The following is a 26129-nucleotide window of genomic DNA, read 5'->3' as shown; positions in this document are numbered from 1 at the left end:
CGTTAAAGGCGCCCTGCGCCCGGCAGGCAGCGCCGCGCAACCCGCTCCCACAAGGGGTGAAAGTTCAACCCACGTCTTGCATGGCGCCGGCAAGAAAAACTTTCTTGGAACCAGCAAAGGACGGGACTGACGGCACCAGAAACCCCCTCCTGTTTTCGGACAGGTGCCCAGGGTAGTCCCAAGGACGTGGACCGCTATTAAATAGACATTACCTCCATCAAACATTCAAAATCAAAGTTGAGGTAATTTAGGTTAAAGTGTAAGTAAAATTTAGGTAAAAAATTAGTTTAGTGATGCCCTGCTGCAGCTTGGAAAATAGAAGACCTCCGGGCATGAGAGTGGGAACCCAACCCGCAGCCTGACACCACGTGAAAGGGGACCAAGGGCTCTGAGAACCTCCTTACCTGGGCACCTCCCTCTGTGCCAGCTGGATGTGCATGCTGTTTCCTCTGCCATACCTTTCTGAAGACCTTCAATAGTTAGAAAAATGGTAACTGGGAATAAACGTTTATTAACAGCTTAACAGTTCTAGTAAAATTTGTATTCTGCTTATTTAAAGTATCAGCACTGTAAAATCATAGAATATCCTGAATTGGATAGGGATCCACAAAGATCATCCTAAGTTCAGCTACTGGCCTTGCTCAGGGCAGCCCCAAAAATCACACCATGTGCTTTTTGAGAGTGTTGGCTAAACACTTCCTGAACTCTGTCAGGCTTGGTGCCATGATTACTTTCCTGGGGAGCTTGTTTCAGTGCCCAAACATCCTTGGGGTGAAGAACCTTTTCCTAGTATCCATCCCAAACCTCCCCGACTCAGCTTGTTCCCTTGGTCCCACAGAGATCAGTGTCTGCCACGCCATCTCCCCTTGTGAGGAAGAACACAATGAGGTCTCTTGTCAGTCTCCTCCAGGCTGAACAAACCAAGTCACCTCAATCTGCTCTTCACAAGGCTTCTCCTCCAGGCCCTTCACCATCTTTATAGTTGTCCTCTGGACCCTCTTCAGTAGCTTTGTATCTTATACTGTGGCGCTCAAAACTGCACACAAAATATTCAAGGTGAGGCCACCCCAAGTGCAGAGCAGAGCAGGAGAGTCACCTGCCTCATCTGGCCAGAGATGCTGTGCCTAAAGTACCCCAGATAGGGGGTAGATGACAGCCAGAAAAACAAATTAATATAAGCATTGTTTTTGGCATGTAAAAGTACAGTAATTTTCACTCACAATAAAGGACAATCAGACACTTGAATGTACCCACAAACATTTTTACAAGAAAAACCTAACACATTAAAGACTCAAGAGTAATTTCCATTTTATTTGTTTTACAAAGTCAAAAACATACAGATTTTTTAGTCCAATGCTTTCACATCAGATCCAGAGCAAACCAAACCACGTGCTCTTAGAGAACTAATACCACCAACTTCACCATCCCTGTTCCAAAAAATTAAGAAAACTATGGGATAGGATCTGCATCTCAGATTTGATCAGCACCATTGCATCGGTATTCAGGTTTTTCAATGTACAGAAATGTTAGCCCCAAATCATGTCTCAGTGCAACACATCTTACTTCAAAATCAGAGCTTGAAATTATTCTTTGAAGGACAGAAAAAACCTCCCCTCTTCAACCATAGGAAGTCACCACAGAAAATACTGGTAGTGCTTGCAATTTCATTTCCCTTGCAAGATTTATACATTTTAGGTTTATAAAAAGGAATGTTAGAGACCAAAATCTTCAATAAAGAGTAGGTAAATACAGACAACAGCAGTGCAGACTTCTCATGCACTCTGATCCCTGTGTCCAGGAGTTAGGTAACTTGAGCCTTATAGAAGCATTCCACTTTGGAACAAAACCATGAAAAAAAATCAGTTAATTTAAATGCAATTAAATTAAAACTGTTCTACTCTTTAAGATGTTTCCTGGTTCTCATTTTTAAAGCCATCTAAATATTCAAGAGTCACATTTCAAAGGACCTCACCAGAAAGACAGACTGATACATAACTTCAAAAAGAATTTAAACCACCGTTGCTAACAAGGAGAGTAACTAATTTCAAGCTCTGCATTTAAAGTACCCATAATCTTTTACATAGCAACCAGCATGTAACATGTAACTTGTGACATTTATCTACATTGTGTTATCACCACCTATTACAAAGAGCAGGCACTGAACTTTTAAAAATGTTATTACAAATCATGAAGATTACATATTACTGAAAAGTTAGAATGCATATTCAAGATCCAAGATTTTAAATGCTTTTTGCAGTGTTACTTTATGTGTATATTTATAGATGAGCTATTATACTTATTTTTGGTTTTGGCCCATTTCCCTCAAGTTCATAACCAACAAAATCACACCGGACCATGTAAGCACGGGAGCACTCGAGCTGACTGATAGTGCAGAATCCTTGCAAGCATCCAAAACGTGAGCTTCAGGATGTCAATACTCTGGAAACAGTACCAGGTTACCTTTTTAAATAATTATGCTCCCTTTCCTCTCCTGCCCCCCTGTCTGGGAATATATAAGAACTACTTTTTTTCTGCCCTTCACCCATGAGCACAGTAATAGATACGATGGACACTATATAACCAAGATGTTCCTCAAGAGCGTGATGTCTGATCAGGTCCATGAAAGTATTTCATAAAGCACAATGCAATTTTAGTTCAAAGCACTTACCCCTCATAATATCTATAAACAAATAAAGCCTATTTTTCAATCAATATTAGAAGTCAACAGTCTTGTTTCATCTGTGTCCTCAAAACCAGACTGTTCTTTTGTTAGAAAGCACACCTACGATTGGAGATGTTTAAAACATTAGGTCTACTTGATGTTGCAGCATGGTGTGGAACTTGCAGGAGTCCCAGGTTCCCAAGACCAAGCTTCTCCCCACTTACTTCTCCTTCATTTTTTTAAAATAGCGAGCCCGTATTTGTTTGTTTGTTTTCATTATTAGGTTAATGGCAGTAGATGTAGGTAGAAGAGAGATGACCCATCCCTAAAAGAAAAAAACAAACCAAGAAAACAAATCCAATTAAAATAAAAGGAGGGGGTGAGATCTCAGCATTTTATAGCCTGTACTAATTACTCTTTTTTCCACAATAAACACAAAGGACATTTCAGATCCTTACATTTTCCAAGGTGACTTACCATGATTGCATGAGGTAGGTACCCATTGGTCTGGGACTGCAGGCCCACCGTGCCCAAGGCAGCTCTGACATACCTTTCAGGACTGGGCTTATCGAGGGTTGGCTTGCGGATTTTGGACATTTTTGTTGCCACATAATATGGTAGAACACTCTGCACACAAGAAAACTCACGTTAAGCAGGGAATGCTTTCAAGATAACATACAGATCCATCAAGGATCTAAAGTAACTGGAAATCAAATAATCTGTACACCAAATTTTAGCTTAAGTCAGCCTTATTTTCAGTTCTAAGATCACAATGGGATCCCAATATAAGATCAAGAACTTTTTAATTATGACCCATGGTAACACATGGGTCATATTTCAACATAGTTCAGTTGTCTCCTGACAGTCAACATCACCAGCTGGAGCCCTAGAAAAAACACTCTTGTAAGGATAGGGTTGAAAAGCCATTCTTACAATTTGCTTTGTAAGTACAAAACTTCATTCCAGTTGTTTAATAAAAAATGCTGTACTGTTGTTTCTCTGTAGTAACCCCCCAACGTTTGCTTGGGAAGGAGGTGCAGAACACAAGACAGGAAATTTCACAGCAGAAGCTCCTCAGTTTGGCACCTGTACAAAGGCCAGAGGAGGAAGGAGAAAAAAACATCCAGAGACTTTAAACACAGAGCTTGTAGCTCCATAGCAGGGCTCAGTACCAGAGTGGAAGGACAGAAGGAAGGACCAAGAAACTGAGCACAGGTAATAAGCTTTTATAGCCATGTTTGGAAGCAAAACAGAAAAGTGATTTTGGGTGTCAGAACTGTCTGTAGTGGAGAAACAAGAGGAAGCAGCATAGATGTACATTGATGGAGGGATGCTGATAGCACAAATAATAGATACCATGTACATCATGGTAGGGCAAGATAGACCTGGAGGATCCAAAACCTCATTGCACTTATCCCAACCCCACGCTGCTGGAGAAGGAAGGGAAATGCACATGTACTTGCACAGTAGAAAGCAATATTCTTTCCTCATTGTCATGGTTTTGGCAATGCTTTCAACTTGTCCTCAATTTTAGCCTCTAAAAAAGTAATCAAAAAAGCCGTGGTCTACAGCCCTGAAACAGATATTAAACATACCACAACTCAACACACCTAGAGAGGTTGGAACTTCATCACCACTTTGACAAGGACCTCCGAAGACACTGTCAGTGATTCAATACATCCATCCACTACTGCCCATCTAGTGAGTGCTCCCACAGCCATAACTTAACAGCAAATGCTTGAGAGTGTGTCCACTTCTGCTAATTCATCTCCAAATGAGAATACCATCTCAAAAAAGAGTCTATTTGGGAAAATTACAGTTTGTAAACCTGCTTCCCATGTTAGTCTCCTAAAGAACGACACATGCCTGAACTCAGAAACATCTGCTGTTGCTCTCAGCAGCACAGCATGGAAAGGACCCCTTCAGTTCCCACTGAGTGTGTATCCATGCCATAGCTGTACACATTTCAACAGAAATTTTACCACCACAAACAGAAAACATTGGTATGTCTGCTCATTCCTTCACCTGAGAACATGAAAACTCTGCCCTTCTGTCTATAAGTAGGACTTTCAATAATATACTACATGAGTCCACTTTCAAATGGGTAGGAAAAACATGGAGACCTAAACTTCAAAAGTGAAAGCAGCTACCACTGCCTTTAAAGTCACCAAAAGATACAAATGCTTGGATAAGAAAACAAATCATTCTGCTACCCTAGCATCATAAGCACCTCATTTCAGCTCCAGAATGTGAACTACATCTATTTTTCAGATTGCATTTCTAAGCTGAATCTCTAAGTTAAAATTTTAAGCTTCTTATTCACCACCAAATTATTTCTACAACATCCCCACCAAGAAAGGTGCAACAGACATGATCTATTCTCTTTCTCTACTCAAAACAGACTTCAGAAGTGAACTAAATTACCCAGTTACACCACTGGATAGCACGAAGGGGCAAACAATTGTGCATGAGAATACTTGAAAAAGCAAGCATATGGCAGCACTACTGGATTGATCCACAGACTTCAAGGCACATAGAAACATGAGATCACACTCCAATGTTTTTCTTCTCTCAGAAGCACTCCGGAAAACAAAAAGGCAGGTACTTAATTTCAGATACATTAGATTTACCACCTTTGTATTAACTGGACCTTATTTTAATAGATATCAAGAGACATACTGAATCTATTTCGTTTTCTCCCCTTCCTCCTTCCAACAAGGAATTCAGAGATTCATGAACTGTATCTAAAACAGGCATAACAGATTTAAAAGAAAATCACTCCTTAAGGCCTTCCAGCATTTTACATTCAGACAGATATAAGCCACACTACCTGGACAAATAACTCTCCTTATTCAGGGAAAGCTTAGCCTGCACTACAGTTTCAAAACATGCCTTAAAAGCAGCTTATGTCAGTACAATGTGTCTTGCTCACTTAAGACATTTGCTACTGCTTATAGCTCTGATGCTTATTAAAATCAGCTCACACTCAAAATTTAGTTCTTGAATATTATTTAGATGTAAGAAGTCGACCTCAAGACCTGAACAGTCAAGTCATAAGTCCTCCAAAGTCATAACAGCTTGTTTACACAATTTTATCACCTTTTTTACCTTACTTTTAAAAAAGTAAAAAGACCTGAACTCTCCAGTGTTGCCAAATAAGTTTCCTTCCCTTTCCAAAGTGGGAAAAAGGAGAGTGGGGAACATAAAAGGGAAATGGAAAAGTTACATCAACCAAAGCTGATGTGTATAGAAAGCTAAACAGCAAAGCTAAAATGCTTTTGGAGGAAGGAAGGTAATGCTAGTAAACATCACTTTGGTGACATTAAACTTTTGTGAATACCTGGAGATGTAGCTGGGCCTATTCAGTATTGTGAAAAGGAAGCTGGTGGTGACATCTCACCTGAAAATATTTCCATGGTAGTTATGAAGATAAGAGACAAACTCCTCTAGGTAATGCCTGATCAAATGTCAAGAGGGACAACTGTCAATTTTGGCTGTAGACTGTCAGACTGGACATTAGGGAGAAAGCTTTTTTACTAGGAGAGCAGTATAAAATTCAAACACACTGTCCAGAGAGCTCACAGCACCCCTGCCCTTGAAGGTTTCCAAGATTTGGCTGCATAAAGCCACAATTAGCCTGTGACCTAGTACCAGTAGCAATCCCACTGTTAATTGCTAGGCAATCCAGCTGCTGGGAAAGCAGGAGGTTAGGGTAAGAAAACTTTCTGGTAATCCTTTTTAAATGAACATTTTCATGAATTTGTGGTCTAGTATTTTACAGAGTGAACACACTATACTTTTGCTATGCACAGTATTGAAGTACAGAGTGGCAATGCCAATAACTACCTGAAGTTTAAAATGAGAATAAAAGAAAGGGTCAAAGAACCAAGCAATATTTCTAGCCATATTAAAAGAGCAAAAACTTCATAAGTCTGCAGAAATCTTTCAAGGGGAGATCTTTCTGAAAGTCTTGAGAAAAGTTATGGTCACCTTCCTTGTTTCTTTTCGTTTGCCTCTTTTCCCTGTGTAAACGCACACGAAGTTTTAACCTATGCTATTACTGTGCTGCTTCTGAAAAATTAAGCAGACCTATCAGCCATCAGAGTATATTTTTAATCCAAAGATGGCTACACTGCAACAAAAGCACTATCAAAACTAAGCTTCCACAGATGGTAATCCACTTCAGCAAGACACATACTTGAGGCTGATATGAAGAAACTGATAAAATCCCTCCAGCACTTTGTTTCTGCTTTTCACACAGCGGTACTCTGCAGGTATTGCATGGCAGAAGTTAACTGGTTTCAATGACGATCATCTAGCTGGAAGGGCAAGTCTGGAATTAAAAGTGTAATGCTTCTGAAGGTTATAGAGATGTACTTCAAAAAAAAATCTAAGAGGGATGCAATCTTCCTTAGGGATTGAAGGAGATAAGTCAGCTAGTCTTCACAGGAAGGTGCTTGTAATATTCATTAGTGGCTTAGAGTGACTTAGGCTGAAACAAGAGGACAAGGACATGGACCTGCAACAAAATTAGCATAACAAATTGAAGCTGTGACAGCTATTGATAATCAGACCCACATAACTCAATGGCAATTCACTGTCTACATTTAAGGGATAAAAAGCAGTGCTGTCAGGAATTCAGCATCCTAAGCCAACACCAGAGTCACAAAAAGACAGTTTACCACAACCTGTGAAGCTTTATACAGGAAAACATAACTGTAGATACAGAAAGTTAGATTTAATTCTTCATTTGTTTGCAATCCTAAAAATGTAAGACATTAAAAACCCTTTCCCTAGCTTTTCTATACCCAAAAGCTAGAAAACCTTTCCTACGCTATGTACATTCATATTGTGCTTAATGCCTTTATCCAAGCATGAGTTACTGGGTTATTTATCTTTACAGTCTCAATAGGTACTCCTCCATAGTCATCAACAAACAGTTCTTGCTCCTCCTTCATTCTCCTCTCCAACTGCTAAGAGTACTATTTAGACAAAATCTGGGGAGGAGGAGAAAGCTGCACATAGAAACAACACATCGCATCTGTCTCTAAGCACCCTCACACTGAAGTAACTTATGAGCAGCTATGCCTAAGAAAACACCAGAAAACAGAGGTTAGATGTGGTGCCACAACACAGGCCCCAAAAAATTCACACCATCTTTATTGTCAGTGAAGCTGTGTCTTGAAGGGGGGCCTTTGGCTCAGTTTGTAGACAGACTTCAGCAGGAACAAAGTCCACCCAGAAGACTTGATATTATTGATATAGGAAAGGGCAATACTTAACCAGTTCCTCGAGTCTCATTTTGAGACTGTGATGTGACATCTGAGAGAGGGCTACATTGCACGTAGATGAAAATTATTGAAGAACAGCTGTCTGATAGTGGAGCTAAATCTGCTAGTAATACAATTTGAAAGACACAGGAGGTAGAAGTAATCAAGCAGGGCAGAAGTGATGAGAAAGCTGTAAGGAACTTGCCATGTGGTTAACATTGACCCATTGCAGGACAGTTTGGAGCTGTGAGAAGGGAAAGTAACAAGAAGACATGAAACACTGAAAGTTATTCCAGCTAAATCCACTTCAGAACTGAGAGTACACAAAATGACCCTATATTCTGAACCTGTACTTGTTCAGAATGATACCTTTTTATGCATCCTCCATTGCTGCACACTGGTTTAGCTGCACATCCCAGAGTGCTAGGGCACAGAATCAAGCGCCCAGGGGAGAAGTCAAGCTCCTGGAGCTGTACTCCAAGTTATAATGTTAACAGTGTAAAACTAATGTCAAGCAGTTGGAAGGCTTTCAGGGTCCACCTTCCTCTCCTGCCCACAGATCCCAAAATATACAGCACCTCTTCAGATATAAATCTAGATTTAAACTCGATACTAAAAGGCTGGTGACTACATGGAAATAGCTCACCCAACAACTGTCTTTTTTCTTAATGCAATCCATTCTCAGGAAATGTGAAGGACATTTTCTGGTGAGTTCTTGTTTTGCTAAATATACTTAAAAGGAAAAAATAATCTAGCACATCAAAAAGGTAACATAGGCCTAATCTGCTAACAGCTTCCCTATAGGATTAGCCAGTAATAAGAGTTGTGCTCATTTGTATAATGATTACACATTTAAAGCAGGCAACTTTGTGCCTTACCTTTAATGAAGCCTTTGAAGTTCAAATGGATTTGAGAACCACCACACAGAAGAGAGGAATGAGAGGCACGGACATAGGTAACCCTGTTTGCAAGATCCCTAACTGAATTTCAAAGAGAGATACCATTGTCTTCACAGTGCAGCTAAGATCTCATACTACTTTTATTTAACTGATTCTTGCTCTGGAGAGGTTTAATCAGCAATGGAAGGTTCACTGTTTGTGATCAAAGCTGGAAATTCCAGATTTGGAAGCAAACACTAAAGAGTTTCTGAGAAGTGATATTAAAGCAAAATCCTATAAAGCTGTGAGAAACTGGCTTGGTTTGCTTTTTACCATGCCAAAAATAATTAAAATCAAGGAAGGTAAACAAATGGGGAGGGGGCAAGGAGGGCTATAGCAATACAGAAAATTAAATCAGTCATTTACACGTGAAGGCTCTTTGAGGCTTTTGTTCATCCTTCAACTATGCTTAGATTAGCAGTTGATTCACTGACACTGCAGGGATTCTACTATTCCAGTTGTTAGAGCTGTTACCCATGGAATGCCTGTACAAAAGCATTCCACAAATGTATTCCAGTAGATGAAGCTTCATAAAGATGCATTCTACAGCCCTGTGCACAGTTTTATGGAATACTTTATCCATAAAGGTTCAATTAGCACAATCAGCTAAAACCACACAAAATCAAACCATGTCTTTTGTTGCTTCAAGACCCATGGTTTCAGAGCAATTTAAGAAAGCTGCTAATGGGATCAAAGGAAATCCTTATCCTTAATCTGTGTCACACACTCATGAATAAGAGAATATGCTGATTCCTTTTTGTTGCCAAGACATCAATGTTGCTGTGGTAACCACACTTACATGAAACAAGCTACTCACCTGCACAATGATGCCCTTGCTCTTGTATTCTGCATTGAGGCCTTGGGAGAAGTAATCCACAAATGCCTGCAGAGAGAAGAAGGGAAACATGCAGCACTGTACACGTTACAATGGAAACTCTAGTTTAACAGTTCTGTGTAAGAGTATTTGAGTTACTATTTGGAGTTCCTGTTTTCAAAGTGAAAACCCTAGGTTTTCAATGAAACTTTGCATACAAGAGCAATGCCATTCAAATAGAAACTCTATGCTTATGAAGTATTTTTACAGAAGCAAGGCTCAATCTAAACAAATAAACCCTTTTTTAATTTAGAAGGAAAAGGAACTAGATTTGTTAAATAAAGCCTAGTTAAAAGAGGTAAAGACAACTTCACATTCACATTGTTCACTACTTAATGTCATCTTAGATATTTTTAAGAGTGATTTAATTGGGTTCCTCTTGTGCATGGTTTTTAGAACATAGTGTTTAAACACTTAGTCTTCTGCCTTTACACTTCTAAAAAATGCCACCCTATGGTGACACTTCTCTCTAATCCTCAAGTCCACCTCCACAGATTCTCTTCCAAACTCCTGGAAGTTTTAGAAATTGCAAGACTGAAAGTTCAAAGAAAGAAGTTAAAGAGCTTAAAAGGTGGATGTTAGCACCTGCCTTCAAGATACTCTCAAAGCTGATACAGCCACCTCCTTAACCCTGCCAGGAAATATTGTCCTAAGAATCAAAGACTACTCAGCAGTTCAAACCAGCACAGATTCCCACTTCCCAAATTCTTCTAAACCACATTTCCACCTTACCCTTTTGTCCAATGAGACAAAATACCAAGTTCTGCTATGGTTTCTTGTTTAAGAGAAGTGATACAGCCAAGTGGGACCAATGAAGTACCTTTAACTGAATGAACTATTCCATCCCATCCATACCTGAAGCTAAAATAAATACTAAGTAAATTAGTTGAACTATTTAAGAAGCAGTTGCTTCACACCAGATTCAAACCAAGCAGCAAAGCTCTAGTACTGCACCTCCTTTACAGTTTCCTTTGGTTACCATGTCCCCAGTGGTTTAATGCAAGTTCTAACTGAAGCCAGCACTTAGAGTTGGCAGTGGCCAGTGTTTTTCCTATACAGGCCATCCCACTGAATTCAGCCTATACAGGAAGTAACAGAAACACTTCCACACTGCTGGACTATTTCTAAAGACACTCTTCTGAGCATACTTGGAAGATCTGAAGTTAAACTGGATTTTGCTGTATAGCAGGGAGGTCCTTTCACTCTTCTTCTTCAAGTTGCATGTATAAGCTAGCAGGAGGCTCCTTAAAGCATAAAAAGCTTATCTGCTGTCCAGCTGTTCTTTCTTTCCCCCTCTCCCCTGAGTATAAGTTCGTTACAAAATCCAGTACTCAACATGAACAAGACTGAAAGCCTGGCCTAGCAGCAGCTATTGAAATGAACCCCCTGACCATCCTCTTGCAACAGTAAGATACCTGCATGGACATGCCAAAGAGTTTGGTGCAGTTTCTGAACAGAGCAGTCAGGTGCATGTGTAATAACTGCACAGAGTATACTGATGATCCATTAAAAAGAACTGTATTAAGTTAATGAAAGTGCATTAATCACTCAAATTTCTAACTGTTCCTCCATGACAAAAGTTCTGATGCTAGCTACTGCTCCAGATATGGAGATGAAGTACAAAAGACTGTCTTCGTTACTGGTTGCAAAGAGCTTGCTATAAGGAAAATGTTCATTTTACATGAGAAGAGAAAGCAATTTCCAGTATACAAATAAGTTTTGGAGGTTTTTTTTCTTGAAGAATTTATTTCAAAAGACGTTGGGGTTTTCTACCTCCACAAGCTCAAGTCCCCCAACAACCTTGAACCTGAAGTCTTAAGAATGCTCTCTAAGTAAACATTCCATGAATAAGCAGATAAGCATTACACGTTAGAAAATTTCTTCTCCTTGGATATCCAAATATCTAATAACAAATCCAAACAGTAGAGGCATGGGGGTGAGGTGGGAAATGATATAATCATATTTCACTTCTCATTAGCATTAACACAGGTAGATAAACCTGTCAAAATATAGCACTATGATTCCTTTAAAAGAGTGATTCCAGTGTAAACTAGGGACTCTCCACAGGAAGGTTAAAGACCGCATTTGTTCCTGATAATTAGTCAAAGTCATTGACTTACACCTGAAGGGTATTATGCTTTAAATCCCCTTTAAATAGATGAGGGGAGAAAAAAACCCTAGAAACTGCAGATACAGTCTTTCTACAGCTACATTAGGGGAGTCACTTTCATGCTTACTAATCTTGTTGTAGGAGAAGATAGGCAGTGCTGAGAACAGGCAGATTATTCGACCTGTAACTTAGATTTTTAAGGGGAGGGGAAGACATATTTCAGATTCCCATTGAAAAAAAAGACTAACCAAAGCAGTGTAAGATATAATATCACTAAAATCAGCAGCTCAATTGATTCCATAGAGCTGAAAGCACTGCCACAACAAAGTGACCATTTGTATTAAAACAAAAAACTGTCCTCTCAGAAAACAGCTACTTCAAGGGGAAATTTTATCACCTAAAGCTACTTCAGGCTTCTAAACTTAAATATGCACTCCTTTAGTATGAATAAAATAGTGTGCATCAACTGCCTTCTGGGAATATGAAGATGTTACTGAGAGTCTAGAGGAAATGTGAGTCTGTTCTGACATGAATGACACCACTGAAGGTTTCTTCATCCTGTCAAGGTTCTGCTTCGACTCTGAGATGCTTGAAATATTCAAGGTAATTACCAGGTATGCACTGTAGTGCCATACTGCTTTAATACCAGTGTAAATGTCTCTTTCATTCTGTTTTATCACATATGCCTCAGTTCCATGCTGGGTACTCACACTCTGTCTTTACGGCATTCACTGGAGATATTTTAGGGCAAGATTTTAGAATCCCCTGAAAGTATCTTTGGGAAAAAAACCATAAGACCAGCTGCAAAAAGATGAAACTGTCCCAGCAACACAAAGAGAAACCAGAGCAGATGAACTTAAGATGAAATGTAGATCATAGAATCATCACAGATTTTAGGGGAAAGACGTTTCAAAACCAAAATAAGAAAGTGTGTTAAACTTAGTCAATGTCCTTTCTCAGCTTTGCACTAAGCTTGCTTGGTACACTACTATCCTTTTCCATTTAAAAATGGAATACATGAGGAAATACATAAAATAGTCATCTCTATGCCAGTAAACCCTTGCACTCGGTTTTCTCTCGACCTTCCAGCTTCCACTATTGGAAAAACTCAAGACAGAAGTCTGTAATTTTAGTTCATGAAAGCACCACTAGATGGACACCAAAACATTTATTCCTGTGAGTGTTGCCTTATGTTTGACACTTGATTTCAGTGTGGAAAGGAACACTTACCTTGGTTGCAGAGTAAAGAGTCAGCAGAGGAGTTGGACACATCCCTGAAGCTGATGCGATATTCAGGATTATCCCTTTTGATCTGAAAGGAATCAGAGATCTATGATCACAAAATAAAGGAAACATCTTTCATGCTTCAAAAAAATTACAGCAAGCCTTAAAACACCCTTTAGAACGCAACTGAGATTAAGATCTCTTTAAACCCCCAACCAAATCTTGAACTGAAATTCACTTTATGCAGTTAAAAGTATCCCAGCAGCTGGTATAAATCAGGAACAACTCCAAGGTCAATACAGCAAGAGAATCAAATTTGTATTTATATACACATACACATACACATACACACACACAAATGAGCTAAACTATGCAAAACCACTGAGTCAAACTGGCACAAGATCAAGAGGAACTTGTACATCTTGGGATAAGACGGCAGAAATGGCAACACAGTTTCATTGTATGATTTGCACTTTGATAATTACTTTCATCTTCTAAATATTACTTCATAATGGATGAAGCATCTGAATCTACTGCTCAAATACAGAATTTAATGAATATGGAAGATATTCAGTGGATGAACACAGAAAATGAATGGTCTTACAGCTGTATTACAGCAACACTGAAGGTATTCATCAACAGTATTTTGGTAAAGATACCTGAAATTAGCAACCACCTGCTCTGTCAAGCCATTCTGAAGCACATACACGTAGGACAGGAAGGCTCCTGACCTCCCAATATAGACTGATTTGAGCCATATCTATTTCTGAGACTAGTTTTACCTATAAAACCAGACATATTTAATGCTAGGTTGAAAAAAGAATTAATTTTAAAAGCTTTATGCAAATTAGGGCAATTATGCTATTAGAAGGTCCTGCAAAATAATCCAACACAGTGAAAGAAATCTCTACATCTTCCTACCCTGTTGGAAATTCAAGCCAGTTTACCTGAACATAGCATAAATATGCCATGCTCAGTGCAGTGAGAACACTCATGCAGGTAGACATGACACAGCTCAAGTCCTGCAGATTCACATGAGTTTCCATCATATTTGTTCAACCACCCTACACCACTGCTGCCACAATCATTTAAGTAACCATCTTAAAAACAAACAGTAATAAAAGTCACTGTTAAAAATTAAAACAATATAAATGCTTTGGAAATCATGACAATAAATTCAAACCAGCATGGCTTGTGCCATGATAGAAGTGTAAATCACATCTGTGACTGATTTGTCACAAGGAATGAGATGGCAAATGAGACAGAAAAGAGTAATTTCAGTCATTCAGGATTTCAAGCACCTTTGCCAAAGTTCATTGTGTTTTGCAGGACTTCCCTGCAAGGCTTGGTAGGTGAAATAAGGTAGTAACATTATTCCAAATATGTAGCATGGAAAGCATAGGATCACAAATTAATCAGGAATTTTCAAGAAGGCAAAAGGTTAACAGGGGATGGTAGAAGTTTTTACTATCAAGACAGGTGGTGACTGTGATATATATAAATATATATATATATATTTATTTATGAGATCAAATTGAGATTAGCAATGAAATGAGTATTTATGCATTTTAAGAGATTATAAGATTGGAGAATACTATAAAGAACTTTTTAAAACGCTCAGGTTGCTATGTGAACAGACTACAAAATGGCAGATGAAAAATCAATATTAAGAGTGCATCAATAATCTATTATCAATAACCAAACTAATGCTTACTAAAGAAAAAAATTGTGAATTAATCACAAATCTTGCAACACTCTAAACCAACTGTCCCCTCCATGAAAAGCCTGAGCAAGGAGTTCTATTATGTGCAGCAGTCATCAAAACCAGCCAAACAACAGGATGCTGGGAATGGCAGAGACAGATCCTCCACCACCACGAAAATATTGTATTACAGTCTACAAACCATCTTTATCCCTCCAAATACTGGACAGAAATATTAAGAATCTGATGATTTAAGAAAGGGGAAGAGAAGAAAAAAATCCACCCTGAGACATCAATTTATTTATTTAAGCGACTATTAAGAGCAGCCACAATAAGAGTACACATACTAACAAATGAAAAAGATCAAGATCTTGATTCAGTCTCTCAGAATACAAAAGAAAGATGATGTTTATTTAAAGGAAAGACTGAAATTTAGATCCAAAAAAAGAAAGTGCTCTTCTCATATTCCGACTAGGGAGTACTTGCCACAAAACTTAACTGAAGACAAAAGCTTAACAGGATTCAAAGAAGGATAAGCACTGATGAGGATAAACACAAGCCTCACGCTTTTAGAACAAACTGAAGCTTTAGAAGAGAGGCTGACATGCAGGCTGCAAGCACAGGTCTTGCAGTGTCTGGCTACACTGCAACTTTCTAGCAGGAGTCGTGACCACCACCTAGATGGAGTGAATTAATGGTCTGACCCAGTGAAGACAATCCTCCTGGAAACACAAAACATTAATAACAGCCCCTTGCAGAAGCTCTGTGTATTGGTCTCCTTGAAGCAGTCACTGCCACTGGGGGTTTTGTGGTTTGTATTTTTACATTTTAAAGAAAACAGACCTAGCCTTAAAAGCTCGTAACTTAAAACCTCCAGATAAAATGAAATTGAGAAGCCTGTGAGTAGGGGAACCCTTTCAATTACTCCAATTACAATTCTGCTTCTTACAGGAATTGCAGAATAAATGTTTTTAGGGAGGGATCTGAAGAATTACTCAAGCATCAGTGTGGTAAAAAGAAATTTTGTCTCCATCTAATTCAACTGTGCCGTTAATTGGAAAAAAAACAAAACAGAACCAAACAAAAAAAGTTGGTTAAGATGAAGAGAGCCAGGCCCACACCCTCACACCTCCCAGTCATTCTACCTTAAGTGGTCCAGCACCAGGGAGGCTATATTTAGCCATCTCCCTGTTGCTGTGGCAACCAGCGCCTGCTCCAGCTGCATGCCAAGTGGAAAGAGCAAGCTTCTTCTGTAATGTAATTATGCACTTGCTACTTTCCTGGCAATAAATACCATAGTTTGGTATTTGTCTAGCAACAGCCAACTGATTTTTGGTGGTGGTGGCTTGTTTTTTGTTCCCAAAGACATAAAGCCTTGATTTTCAGTTCTATGAGTTTCCCATCTCAGATAGTAGCCTGAGTATTTATACAGGAACTGCTCATTTAAGTATAATAGGAAGCTTCAGATAATAAATTGTCACTTTAAATGTTCAGGGCACAGGAGAGAAGTCACAGCAGAGAATCTAAATGCCATTACCAGAAGTGGCATTCATCTAATGCTGCTGTGTTTATTATAAATAGGAAAGTAAAAGGCACACCAAGATGCAGCTTTGTTTACTCTTATCAGTGCTGGATGCAAAGCATGCAAAGTATGCTCTATTTTTGCATTTATCTTGCAATATGTTGTCATAACACCAACATTCAAATACTCACTAGAGCAAGCTGCAAGATGCTCTAACACGCTACGTCACATCTATCTACTCAACATGCTCTCCTCCTTGAACAAGTGAGGAATGACAATGAGATTCTTAGTCTAGCCTTATTCTTAGAGCCTGGAGCCCTTTTTCTAGCCTGTGGTCCCATGTGAGAAATATATGGCTGACCTGAAGAGCAGCTGAATCAAGCTCCAATTCATGCCCTGGGATTTGCTGGACATCCATGTCCTCCTGTGGTTACAGACTCCTACTGGTGTTAATGGCCTGTGAGCTATGACTGTGCAGGAGTTGGCAGCTGCAGGCATTGCTTCTGTGCACTGCAAACCCAACCAAATTCACAAAAACCAAACAGATAATGGAAGCTTTTTCAAATATTTTTCCCTGAGATGAAAAGCAAGGCTGTCATCCAAATGGAGCAGTCTTTTAAAGTGGCTCCTTATATTCAGGAAAAAGTTCAAGATGCATATTTAATTCTTTTTAATCACTATTAACCTTTTCTTTCCAGGCTTCTTTAACATTTATCCTCAGAACCCCTGAGGTAGTCATGCAGTTAGAGAAGTAAGAGGAAAGACAATGTGTGCTCAAGGGCAGTCAGAACCAAAAATCAGCAGGATCCTGGTTTGCTGCCTTTCATTCAAGTAATCTTACCCGTGTGGATGTGGAACAGAAAAACCTATACAGGATATTCTATAAGTAGAGTATACACCATTCTATCCTGAGAAGCTGAAGAGATAACTCTGCCAAATGGATAGCTACAATAGTTCTTAAAACAAAGAAGAAACTGAGAAGAAACTTAGGAGTTTTAAGTTCCAAAACCTAGTAATGAAACAACACTAAAACCCCACAAAAGTATAAATGTTTTGGTCATGTAGGCACCTTCAGACGACAGTGGTTTCACAAAAAAAAAAGTCCCTTTATCTATCAATAACAGTACAAGGACAAGGAGCAGCTTCTGATCTAGAGGCCCTAAGTGTGTATCAACCTTGTACTATAACAATCCTCACCCTCTACTCTGGCTTCATTGGGAAATATTACACTCCTGCCCCAGAGCTCAGTCTTGGGCTCAAATCTCTTTACATGAAATAAACTTATTCATATCTCATGATTGGCTAAGTAAAAATCTTGGCTCACCATCATCCTGATGTGCTAGATTGCAGACTCCCATACTGACTGCTAGCTCTGACAGTTTGCACCCAGGAAGAAGCTTTGTTTTAAAAGTGAAGCATCTGTGCAACACTTGAATAACTGAATTCTGTTCTGCAATGAAGACTCTCAGACAGTGGGATGACACAAAATAAACCTTTTTTCTTTTCATCATCTTTGCTAGATTTGGAGGCTTGCCCCATATACAGACTCCTCCTGGCATATTATTCTGCATGGTTCTACAGAGTTTTCCCCAGTATTGTGAACACAGCTCAAGCCTGATCCAGGGCAACCCCCAGCAAGGCGGGGTTAGCACCCCAAGAGAGATGGCAAGCAGCCAGCAGAGCCAACATCAGCTGCAAAACAGCCTGGGGAAGACTAAATGGAAATCATGAACCTTTTGGTTTCACCTGGGAGCTAGCTGGGAAGTCAGTACATGTCTTCCCTGTTGACACTGGTGTGTTATTCTGAAGAGCTGGTCTCCAATTCTATTTTTCCAAATGATCACAGCCTTTCCTCAATATACCTCCTACTGTATAATGAGAACATATTCTTTGCATCCATTTTACTTACAATGACTTAGAGAAATAGCCTTAAGAAGGTTATTCCCAGGAACTGTAACCACCCCCTCAGAATAGCAGGTTGTTGAGTTAGTGCTGATGAGTCAGACGGGCTTTTTAATTCTGTTCTAAAAGGAATCACCACAACAGTGGAGAAGGGAGAGGAAAAATAAAAAGGGAATCGAGTGGAAAAGGCTTCCACCGTCTGATGATTCATGCACCATCAGCGTGACTCACCCAGCATTACTCTGCCATTAAAACATGGAGACTAGGCTGATTAGTCACAGTAATGAATTTTTCAAGAAAGGATTCTCCCCTATAAATAATGATGACTTTGTCTGGATAGTGTTAGTGTGACTCACCTTTCCAGCATGCCGGGCAGCACCAATCGTGTCATCTGCAAAAGGAAAACATTCGTGATGGCTGAGAATGCAGACAGCAGACAGCCAGAGGCCGAGGGAAGCCTCCCTTCCTCCCAGAAGCAGCTGCCACCCCCTCCACCCCAAGCACGGCTCGGGGAAGCAGAGACCATACTTTGCGTAGGCAGTTTATTTTTATTCTACCTGGATAACTTGGCTCTGTCAAGTAGTGTGTGCACTGAATCTGGTGAACCCATCTAGGTAGTAGCACAAGAGTAAATAAAACAAATGTCTTCACCACTCTGCAGCATCCATGGCTTCTAAAGAACATTAAAACACCAGAGTACTACAGTACACGTACCATCTTTCTCTCCCTGCAAAATACACCTGTCTTCCTCAAGCCTGACTAAATTTACCACCTATGCCAAGATTCAAATCATTATCCAATACATTTTAGCTAAGCTTACTGAAGTGCTGAGTTTAAGACAAAAATAAATTATGGAGTAGCAAGAGCACTGACAGAACTAGTGAATGTGAGTTTCCTACATTATTACCTACAGAAAATACTTAAGACTCCAAACTATTTTTTGCTGATTACCCAGATGTTTTCACACTGGAAAAGCTATACCCCCAAGAGGAAAGTTGCCTAGCAAACCTCCTCACTGCTCTGGAAACTCCTGCCTTTATTGTGACTGAGTGATCCATCTATAAGCTGGCTGAAGGATTCTCCTGAGCGGCGATCCTAAAACAAGATTCCCAGTTGCAGACAGAGCATCTCTGACAAGGGAAACAAATTAAGCATTGATCCAAACTTGGACAAAATTCTAATTAGTGTAAAATAGTTAACTTTCCTACTACTAATTACTACCATCCTAAAACACAATTTAATTCCAAAACTTCTGCCTTCCTGAAAAAATATCAAAATTCTCCTTCTGTCAAATTCAGCCCTGGCCCATGTAACCCTATGAATAATTGTCACTGACACCAAAGACAGCTCACACAAGAAAAATAAACTGCTACCACATTTGCCATCCAAAAGGTGTTCCAACAAAGTTTTTGAGAACATGGGGGTGGGTAATAAAATACTAAAACCAGCACACATCAAAACATAATGAAACTCCCACTGATCCCAAATTACCTTGATAGCTTAAAATAAAACATGGAATATTTGAATAGTATAGGAAGAAAAACACGCACAAAGGAAATCAGCATATACAGGCACACAAAACACCTGCAAGCACTTTGATTACAAAGAAACAAATTTTATTGTAGGAAGCTACTCATTTTATTATCACCACTGCATTAGCCCTCACATATGACTCAATCTGGGTCTGAAGTTTTATTGTTTGTTTGTTTTTATTTTTAATTATAAAACATACCCTTTCAGGAATAAAGGAGAAAAACAAAACCACAAAAGAAAACAATCTCAGCTGATTGCAGCTGACACACAAAGAAAATGCTAGAGAAGGGCTGTGTTTTCCATTTTATTGGCATTTCTCCCTTAGAACAGATTCTGCCATCAAGCCACACTGCATGACAGATTTGATAAGGGACTGTGCAGGCAGGAGTTGAACAGGCCTTCCTTTCATGAAGTCAGCTGTTGACACACAGTGCTGTCAGCACTGCCCCAGAAGTCAAACTAAGTATTCAGAGCTGATAAGCACCAACAAGCTAAACAGATCTGATGCAGCTTCAAAAAACCCTCTAGTATTAACTTTAAGCACACATGAGCTTTTTAATACACTAATGCTCCAAAAGAGGTGTAGAAACAACTATTTATTTTAATCTTCAAGGATAAAGAATGATTTGGCCTGATTTTAAGACTAGTTCAAGACTGGAAGAGCTTTTATCTGATCCAAGTTTTATGATCTCTTCCACAGATCCCTTGGCAAAAAGCAGCATACTGTTTCTTGCCTCTCAGGGCAGTGTAATGCTGCATATCATCTCCACAGATTGGCACATGGACATGGACTGGAACTGCCTTCCCTTAGGCAACCCATAAATGATCTGAAAAACCAGCACACAACTTCCCAATAGTGTAGAGGAGACCCCACATTTGAAACTTTGTCATAAATCCACACAAATGCATTCACGGTTTAAATCCAAATTGCAACCCACCAAGCAGCTCTAACAGTTTACCACAAACCTGCTGGCTACTAAAATATGCTACAATAATTGGTGGGCTTACATAAAATAAAAAACAATGAAGCCACTGACAGCTGAAATACAGCAATAGGTATACAATTTGGGGAGAAATCGAGAAGTCTCTCACTACCACCTGCATTAAATGGTTTGTTTCTAAAGTTCAGCTGAATAGGCAGTCAAAATTTTTTCCTCTCCACAGAAAACACTGATGGCAAAACTGGATTTCATACTCAACATCACTTCCATTTATTTTACTAAAATTCCTATTTTGAGGGAATTTCAAAATTCTGTGATATAGGGCAAAAATTTCTATCAGTATTTTTACACCTTGTCATGTGTAAAAAAATTATTTATGAATATTCAGTATCTTGATGTAAAAATACAGTTATTTTTAAAGAGCAAAATAACAGAAGGCAGCGCTCTGAGTCAGACTCACCTGACCCAGCCAACTGCACACTCAAAGTGCACAATTGGAAAAATGCTGGCAGGGGACTCTGCAGCCATGCTCAGGTCTGGCAATTTTATACACTCTACACACATGTAAAATATTTTCAGTGTTAATTCAAATAAAACAATTAACAGCAGAAATGTAGTTTTATCACTAATAAATAGTGCCAGTGGTGTCTACCCCCTGCTTGCATTGTATGATCCTTATGCAAAACAGCCAAACTGGTTAACACTCATCTTCAATAGCTGTAATATCAGACATGCCATTAGGGAAAATGGCAGCTCAAAAGCAAAACATCTAGAACTGAATAAATATCTCCCAGATAAAGAATCTAAATTTCAGCTAGATCTTCTTTAGAGATAGTTAGTTCTGTAATGGTGTGTAGTTCATAAATGGTAAAGCCTTGCAAGTCAATCTATAGGAATTTGCATGTAGGATGTCACAGAACTTTACAGTAGTGCTTGTTTCTTTGAAGGCAGTTTAATACAGGCAGAAGGAAGTGTCAGGAAGCCAAAAGGAGGGGTTGGGAGCTACCCTAAAAAGAGGGCCTTCAGTTGGTGATTACTGAACATGGTTAGGCTTCCCTCACATAACCTTTTTTATGAAAGAATACCACTTTCCACAGAAATATGTGTGCTACAGTTGAAAATACAAATGAAAACTTAGTTAATTCCAGACAAGTAGTTAGGCTGCATGAAAACTGCTCATCCAAAACAAAGTGGTTTTTCTTTCTGAAAATTTGCATTAGAGCAGAGTGAGCATGTGCATCTGACAAATTTCTTCAGGACAGACTACTCAGCATCAGAAGTTGATATTACAGAGTCTGGCTAAAAGTTATGCTTAGCACACAACCACGAAGAGTGGCTGGTGCACTCTGTTTTTTGTGTGTTTTCCAATTATTTCACATACACTCATAATGCTACCATAGAGTCTGGGGTATAGTTCCTTTGGTTTGGAGGGTCGCTTTGTTTTTAAGTCAACTTCTTTCATACCTAACCATCCAGATCTCAAGTTCCAGGATGCTCAGGGCAAGTGACCAACTTAAGGTAGAGACTGATTACAGACCAGTTCAGACATCTTTTGTAGGCAGCTATCATTTCTTTATGTCCTTCTATCTGCAAATGCATTTATTACATTGCTGGCAAGCACTGGTTGCACTGTCCACTCTTCCTCACCAAACCTGCCCTCCACCTTCTAGTTCTGGAAAACGTAACACCACTTTTACCCTAACCAAGCAAAGATTCCTACTTGCAAATACAAGAATAGACAGACTTATGGCTAGATTTATGTTCTAAAGCAGGCACTACAATTAAAAGCTGCAATTAGAGGACCAACAAATATAGTTGGAAGTTATAACCATGGGTTTCCAGTGATTTTTCTTCAGAAGAAAACCTCCCATTCTTAGTTATCACTGCATTGTAGTCTTTTCTCAATGTGCTCCAAGCAACAGCTCAGAAGTAGAGCCTTTGAAAAGAATAATATGTAAAATTTTGAATATTTTTCAAGTGATACTCAGACTACTGAAATACAGCAGGAAAAGGTGAGATAAATATTCAAAGTCACCCTTCAGACTTATGGGCCCCACAACTGTTATACAACACCAGAAATCTAATACCACAGTTGTATATTCACAAATATAAATCATAAAGACAAATCATTCTACGATGTTAGGACAGCAAGTCATTCTTTCCACTTCAAAAGAGTATAATGACACCCTTTCTATAACTAGAGCTATACAAATACAACAAAGGGTGAGGCTTGAGAACTTGGACAAGTTTTCTACTTGTCTGAAGAAGCTTCCCTCATTCACAAACCTGGGGTGAAATTTTAACAACACAGAGCAATATAACTTTTTAAAGATCAGGGATTCCCTGTGGTGCACCCACTCATGTACAAAAACATCACTGCTACCATGAGACAACTCCAGAGTGTCTGGGCAGAGGATTCACACAAGCTCACAAATGCAGTAGCTGTTTAACAAAATTAACTGGCACCCTCACCTGCAGAGGGTACACTGACAATCTAAGGAGCTGTTCTCATGCACTGGCAGTTAAATTGATTGTGAGGCCTATTCTCAGCATCTACAAAGTTTTTTAATGTGTCCCTCTTGAAACAGTAACTTCTTAATGCAGTTATACCCCAAGCCAAACAAGAATTATTTGTATTTGTAAAAACTAGCAAGGAAACCTGAGGTCAGCTCAACTCACAGTAACCCATGTGGCCATGTCAGGGGCACCAGACGTAAAACAGGAACTATGAAAGTAACAAGCCATGTTCATTTTCAGTGACTTTCCTCTGAGCAACAGTTCTAGAAGAGAAAGTTGTCCCTATTTAGAGCCACAAACTTTTGGAGTGAAGTTAAAAACTGAAAGCTGTCAAAATTAGCATATTTCTCCTTTTGCCCTTTACACAGAACAAAGACTGCTCAAATAATAAGGCTGAACTTTCTTCTCTTTTCAGGAGGCAAAATATGTGTTTGTGTCAACCCCAAATCTACAGAAAGCCACAGAACTATAAGATTTCCTTAATTTCCCTAAGTTACTTGTACTTTGAACAAAAATTCCCAGTGCTTCTCTGACTATTGTGTAAAAATATTTATTGCAGCTACATTTCCATTGATCCAGCTTTCTGTGTATCACACTCTCAAAGTTCAAAGTCAGCAAGGTGGGAAACCACAGCATTGAATTTCTCCCTCTGGGCCATCTGAATGATATCCATGACCACCTTCACAGGATGCTTACTCCTTTTCCAAGCACTGGCAACTGTCCCTCTCTGCTTTAAACTTGTATTATGTACTTGGCAAAATCATCAACACCCTTTTTGATTATGACTTTGAATATAAATGTAAAAAATCTCTCGACTAGACTGGAATACACACTCTCTCACAGACACAGAGTGATCTCTTCTTACAAGTCAGTGTTGTCACTGTCCTCAGAATTACGTTCCACTTACTGTGACCCTTTCCACAGCAAACACAAAAATTCACATAAGGTTCTTGCAGGGGACAAGCAACTACCACCTGATTTCTGGTAAGTTACCTTTACAGATGCAGTATTTGGCTGTACTAGCCCATCTGAACACACATTGGAGACACAGAGAGAGATGTCATTTCCTACTGTCTTTTCAGAATTGCAGCTCCCCAGGCTTTCCTTCTTTCTACACACAGGTCTGCGCAAGAATATTTCCCCTCTTTCTTAAAATCATTAACTTCTGCTCCTCCTTTCTATTTTATATTGGTTTTGGGTTCTGCTGTTGCTTTCTTTCCTAAACTCACAGTTTCAGACTTTGTAGTAGTCATTCCCATGTCCTCCCTGGGATTCACAACCTGGTGGAATTCACCTCTCACTTCTCCTCCATTACAGGGGCAGCTGACACCAGATCTCAGTTCAACATGAAGTATTTATGTATTCTGAAGTCTCGAGAAAATTAAAAGCATCTCAAATATGACAACAAAAATCCTTGATGTTGTAAGGCCCATTAGCCCTTTGTATTGACACTCAATATAAAACACGAGTGAAGTCATCAACGTGAGGACAACCACAGACACAAGGAATGTACATGTACATAATTTACTCTCCTTCTTCATCTGTTACTGCCCATTTCCAAGCAAAGCCAGGCCTGCAAGCCTAAAATTTGCATCCCCCCCACAATATAATAGTCTGCAAACCAATTCAGCTCCTTGCTTGATCAACCACTAAAGCCAGCACTCCCTTAACTATTTAGTCCTGCTTATTTTCCAAGAGTTTATGCCTCACTCCCAATGCAATTAGCATATTGTGATGCTGCAAAAGAAGTAACAAACTTGCCGTTCCTTCCATACCAAGTAACTCTTGCAGCTTTCAAAGGAGAAACAAGGGCTCCTGGAAGCCATTTGAAGCTCTTCTCTGTGCCCATTACCTTCTCACTTTTTCCAGTGGACAGCAGTTCTAGCACCCTTGGCTTTCACAACATTAAGCCAACAGCCAAACCAAGTTTGTTTTCCCAAGTGAAACTAAAGGCTGTAGTAGAACACAAAGATGAATCGACTCAAGAAGATGTAAGATGAACACTTGAACACTTGCTGGTTAATGAAAAAACCCAGAGATTTTGACCTAATATTTCACTCAATGCCACTAATATTTGCATCACAAAATGCAACAAGATGTCCAAAAGTTGTAATACAAATCCACATTACCTAAACTGCTATCAGCAATCATTAAAGTTCTCCTATTTAAGTCCCACCAGAAGCTTGAGATGAGATTATGACAAGAACCATGAAACTACATATACTACCTCATCTTCTTACTCATTTATTTGTCAATTCAGTCCTTGTATATGACTGTATTAAGTCTCAAGCTCTCCCGAGAAAATACCACAAATGAAAAATCTTCGTTTATTTATGGTATCAAGACCTATAACACTTTTTTTGTGTGTGTGTGTGTTATATGAAGACCAGAGTAACTCCTGCACTGCACATCACCATAAAAATGTGATATTGCCCAGACTGCTTAAAAAGCATCTACTTTGGCTGGGGGAGAGGATGATATTTTGTCAATTTTTTAAGCAGTATTTTAAAAGACATGAGATTTCCAACAAGTTTCAAGCAGTTTTATGTGGCTTAAGTGATGTACAGGGTGCTTTAAAGGCACATCACTGTAATCAACACTTCTTGCCAGACTGAGTGAACCCCAAAATTGCATGACTGTGTGGCTCATGGGTGATCTAATCCAACAGTGTTCTAAGGACATGATGGGGGCAGGCAGGGGAACATGGAATAGGATTTGGGAAAGACACAGATTTTAAAAGGTCTGACTGGGAACAAATTTTCAAAACAGCTGCCAAAATTCCATAGTATTAGATACTTTGCAGCTGGGAAAAACACTGAGCAGCGAGACCAACTAGTCTGCAAATTTGTTCTGTGAGGTGAAGATGTTGTCTTCTCTCTCAGTGTCCCCCTTCTCACACACTGCATGTCCCCTAGGAACTCCAACGAGCTGACT

The 26129-nt window shown here is 39.3% G+C and overlaps 1 protein-coding gene across 1 annotated transcript in view; it reads right to left on the bottom strand.

The window, feature by feature from the left end:
• Positions 1-1291: 1291 nt before the first annotated feature.
• The window catches only part of HSD17B12 (hydroxysteroid 17-beta dehydrogenase 12), an 83098-nt gene continuing 58260 nt past the window's right edge, over positions 1292-26129 (bottom strand). Inside the window, 5 exon segments of the mRNA XM_030240022.2 lie at positions 1292-2987; positions 3140-3289; positions 9688-9753; positions 13085-13166; positions 18561-18595. Of these exon segments, the coding sequence (XP_030095882.2) occupies positions 2883-2987; positions 3140-3289; positions 9688-9753; positions 13085-13166; positions 18561-18595 (438 nt within the window). The 3' untranslated portion in view covers positions 1292-2882.

Source organism: Serinus canaria, chromosome 5 (genome assembly GCF_022539315.1).
Source record: "Serinus canaria isolate serCan28SL12 chromosome 5, serCan2020, whole genome shotgun sequence".
NCBI classification, from domain to species: Eukaryota; Metazoa; Chordata; class Aves; order Passeriformes; family Fringillidae; genus Serinus; species Serinus canaria.
Note: the sequence above shows the minus strand (reverse complement) of the source record. Positions and strands in the feature narration are given on the sequence as shown.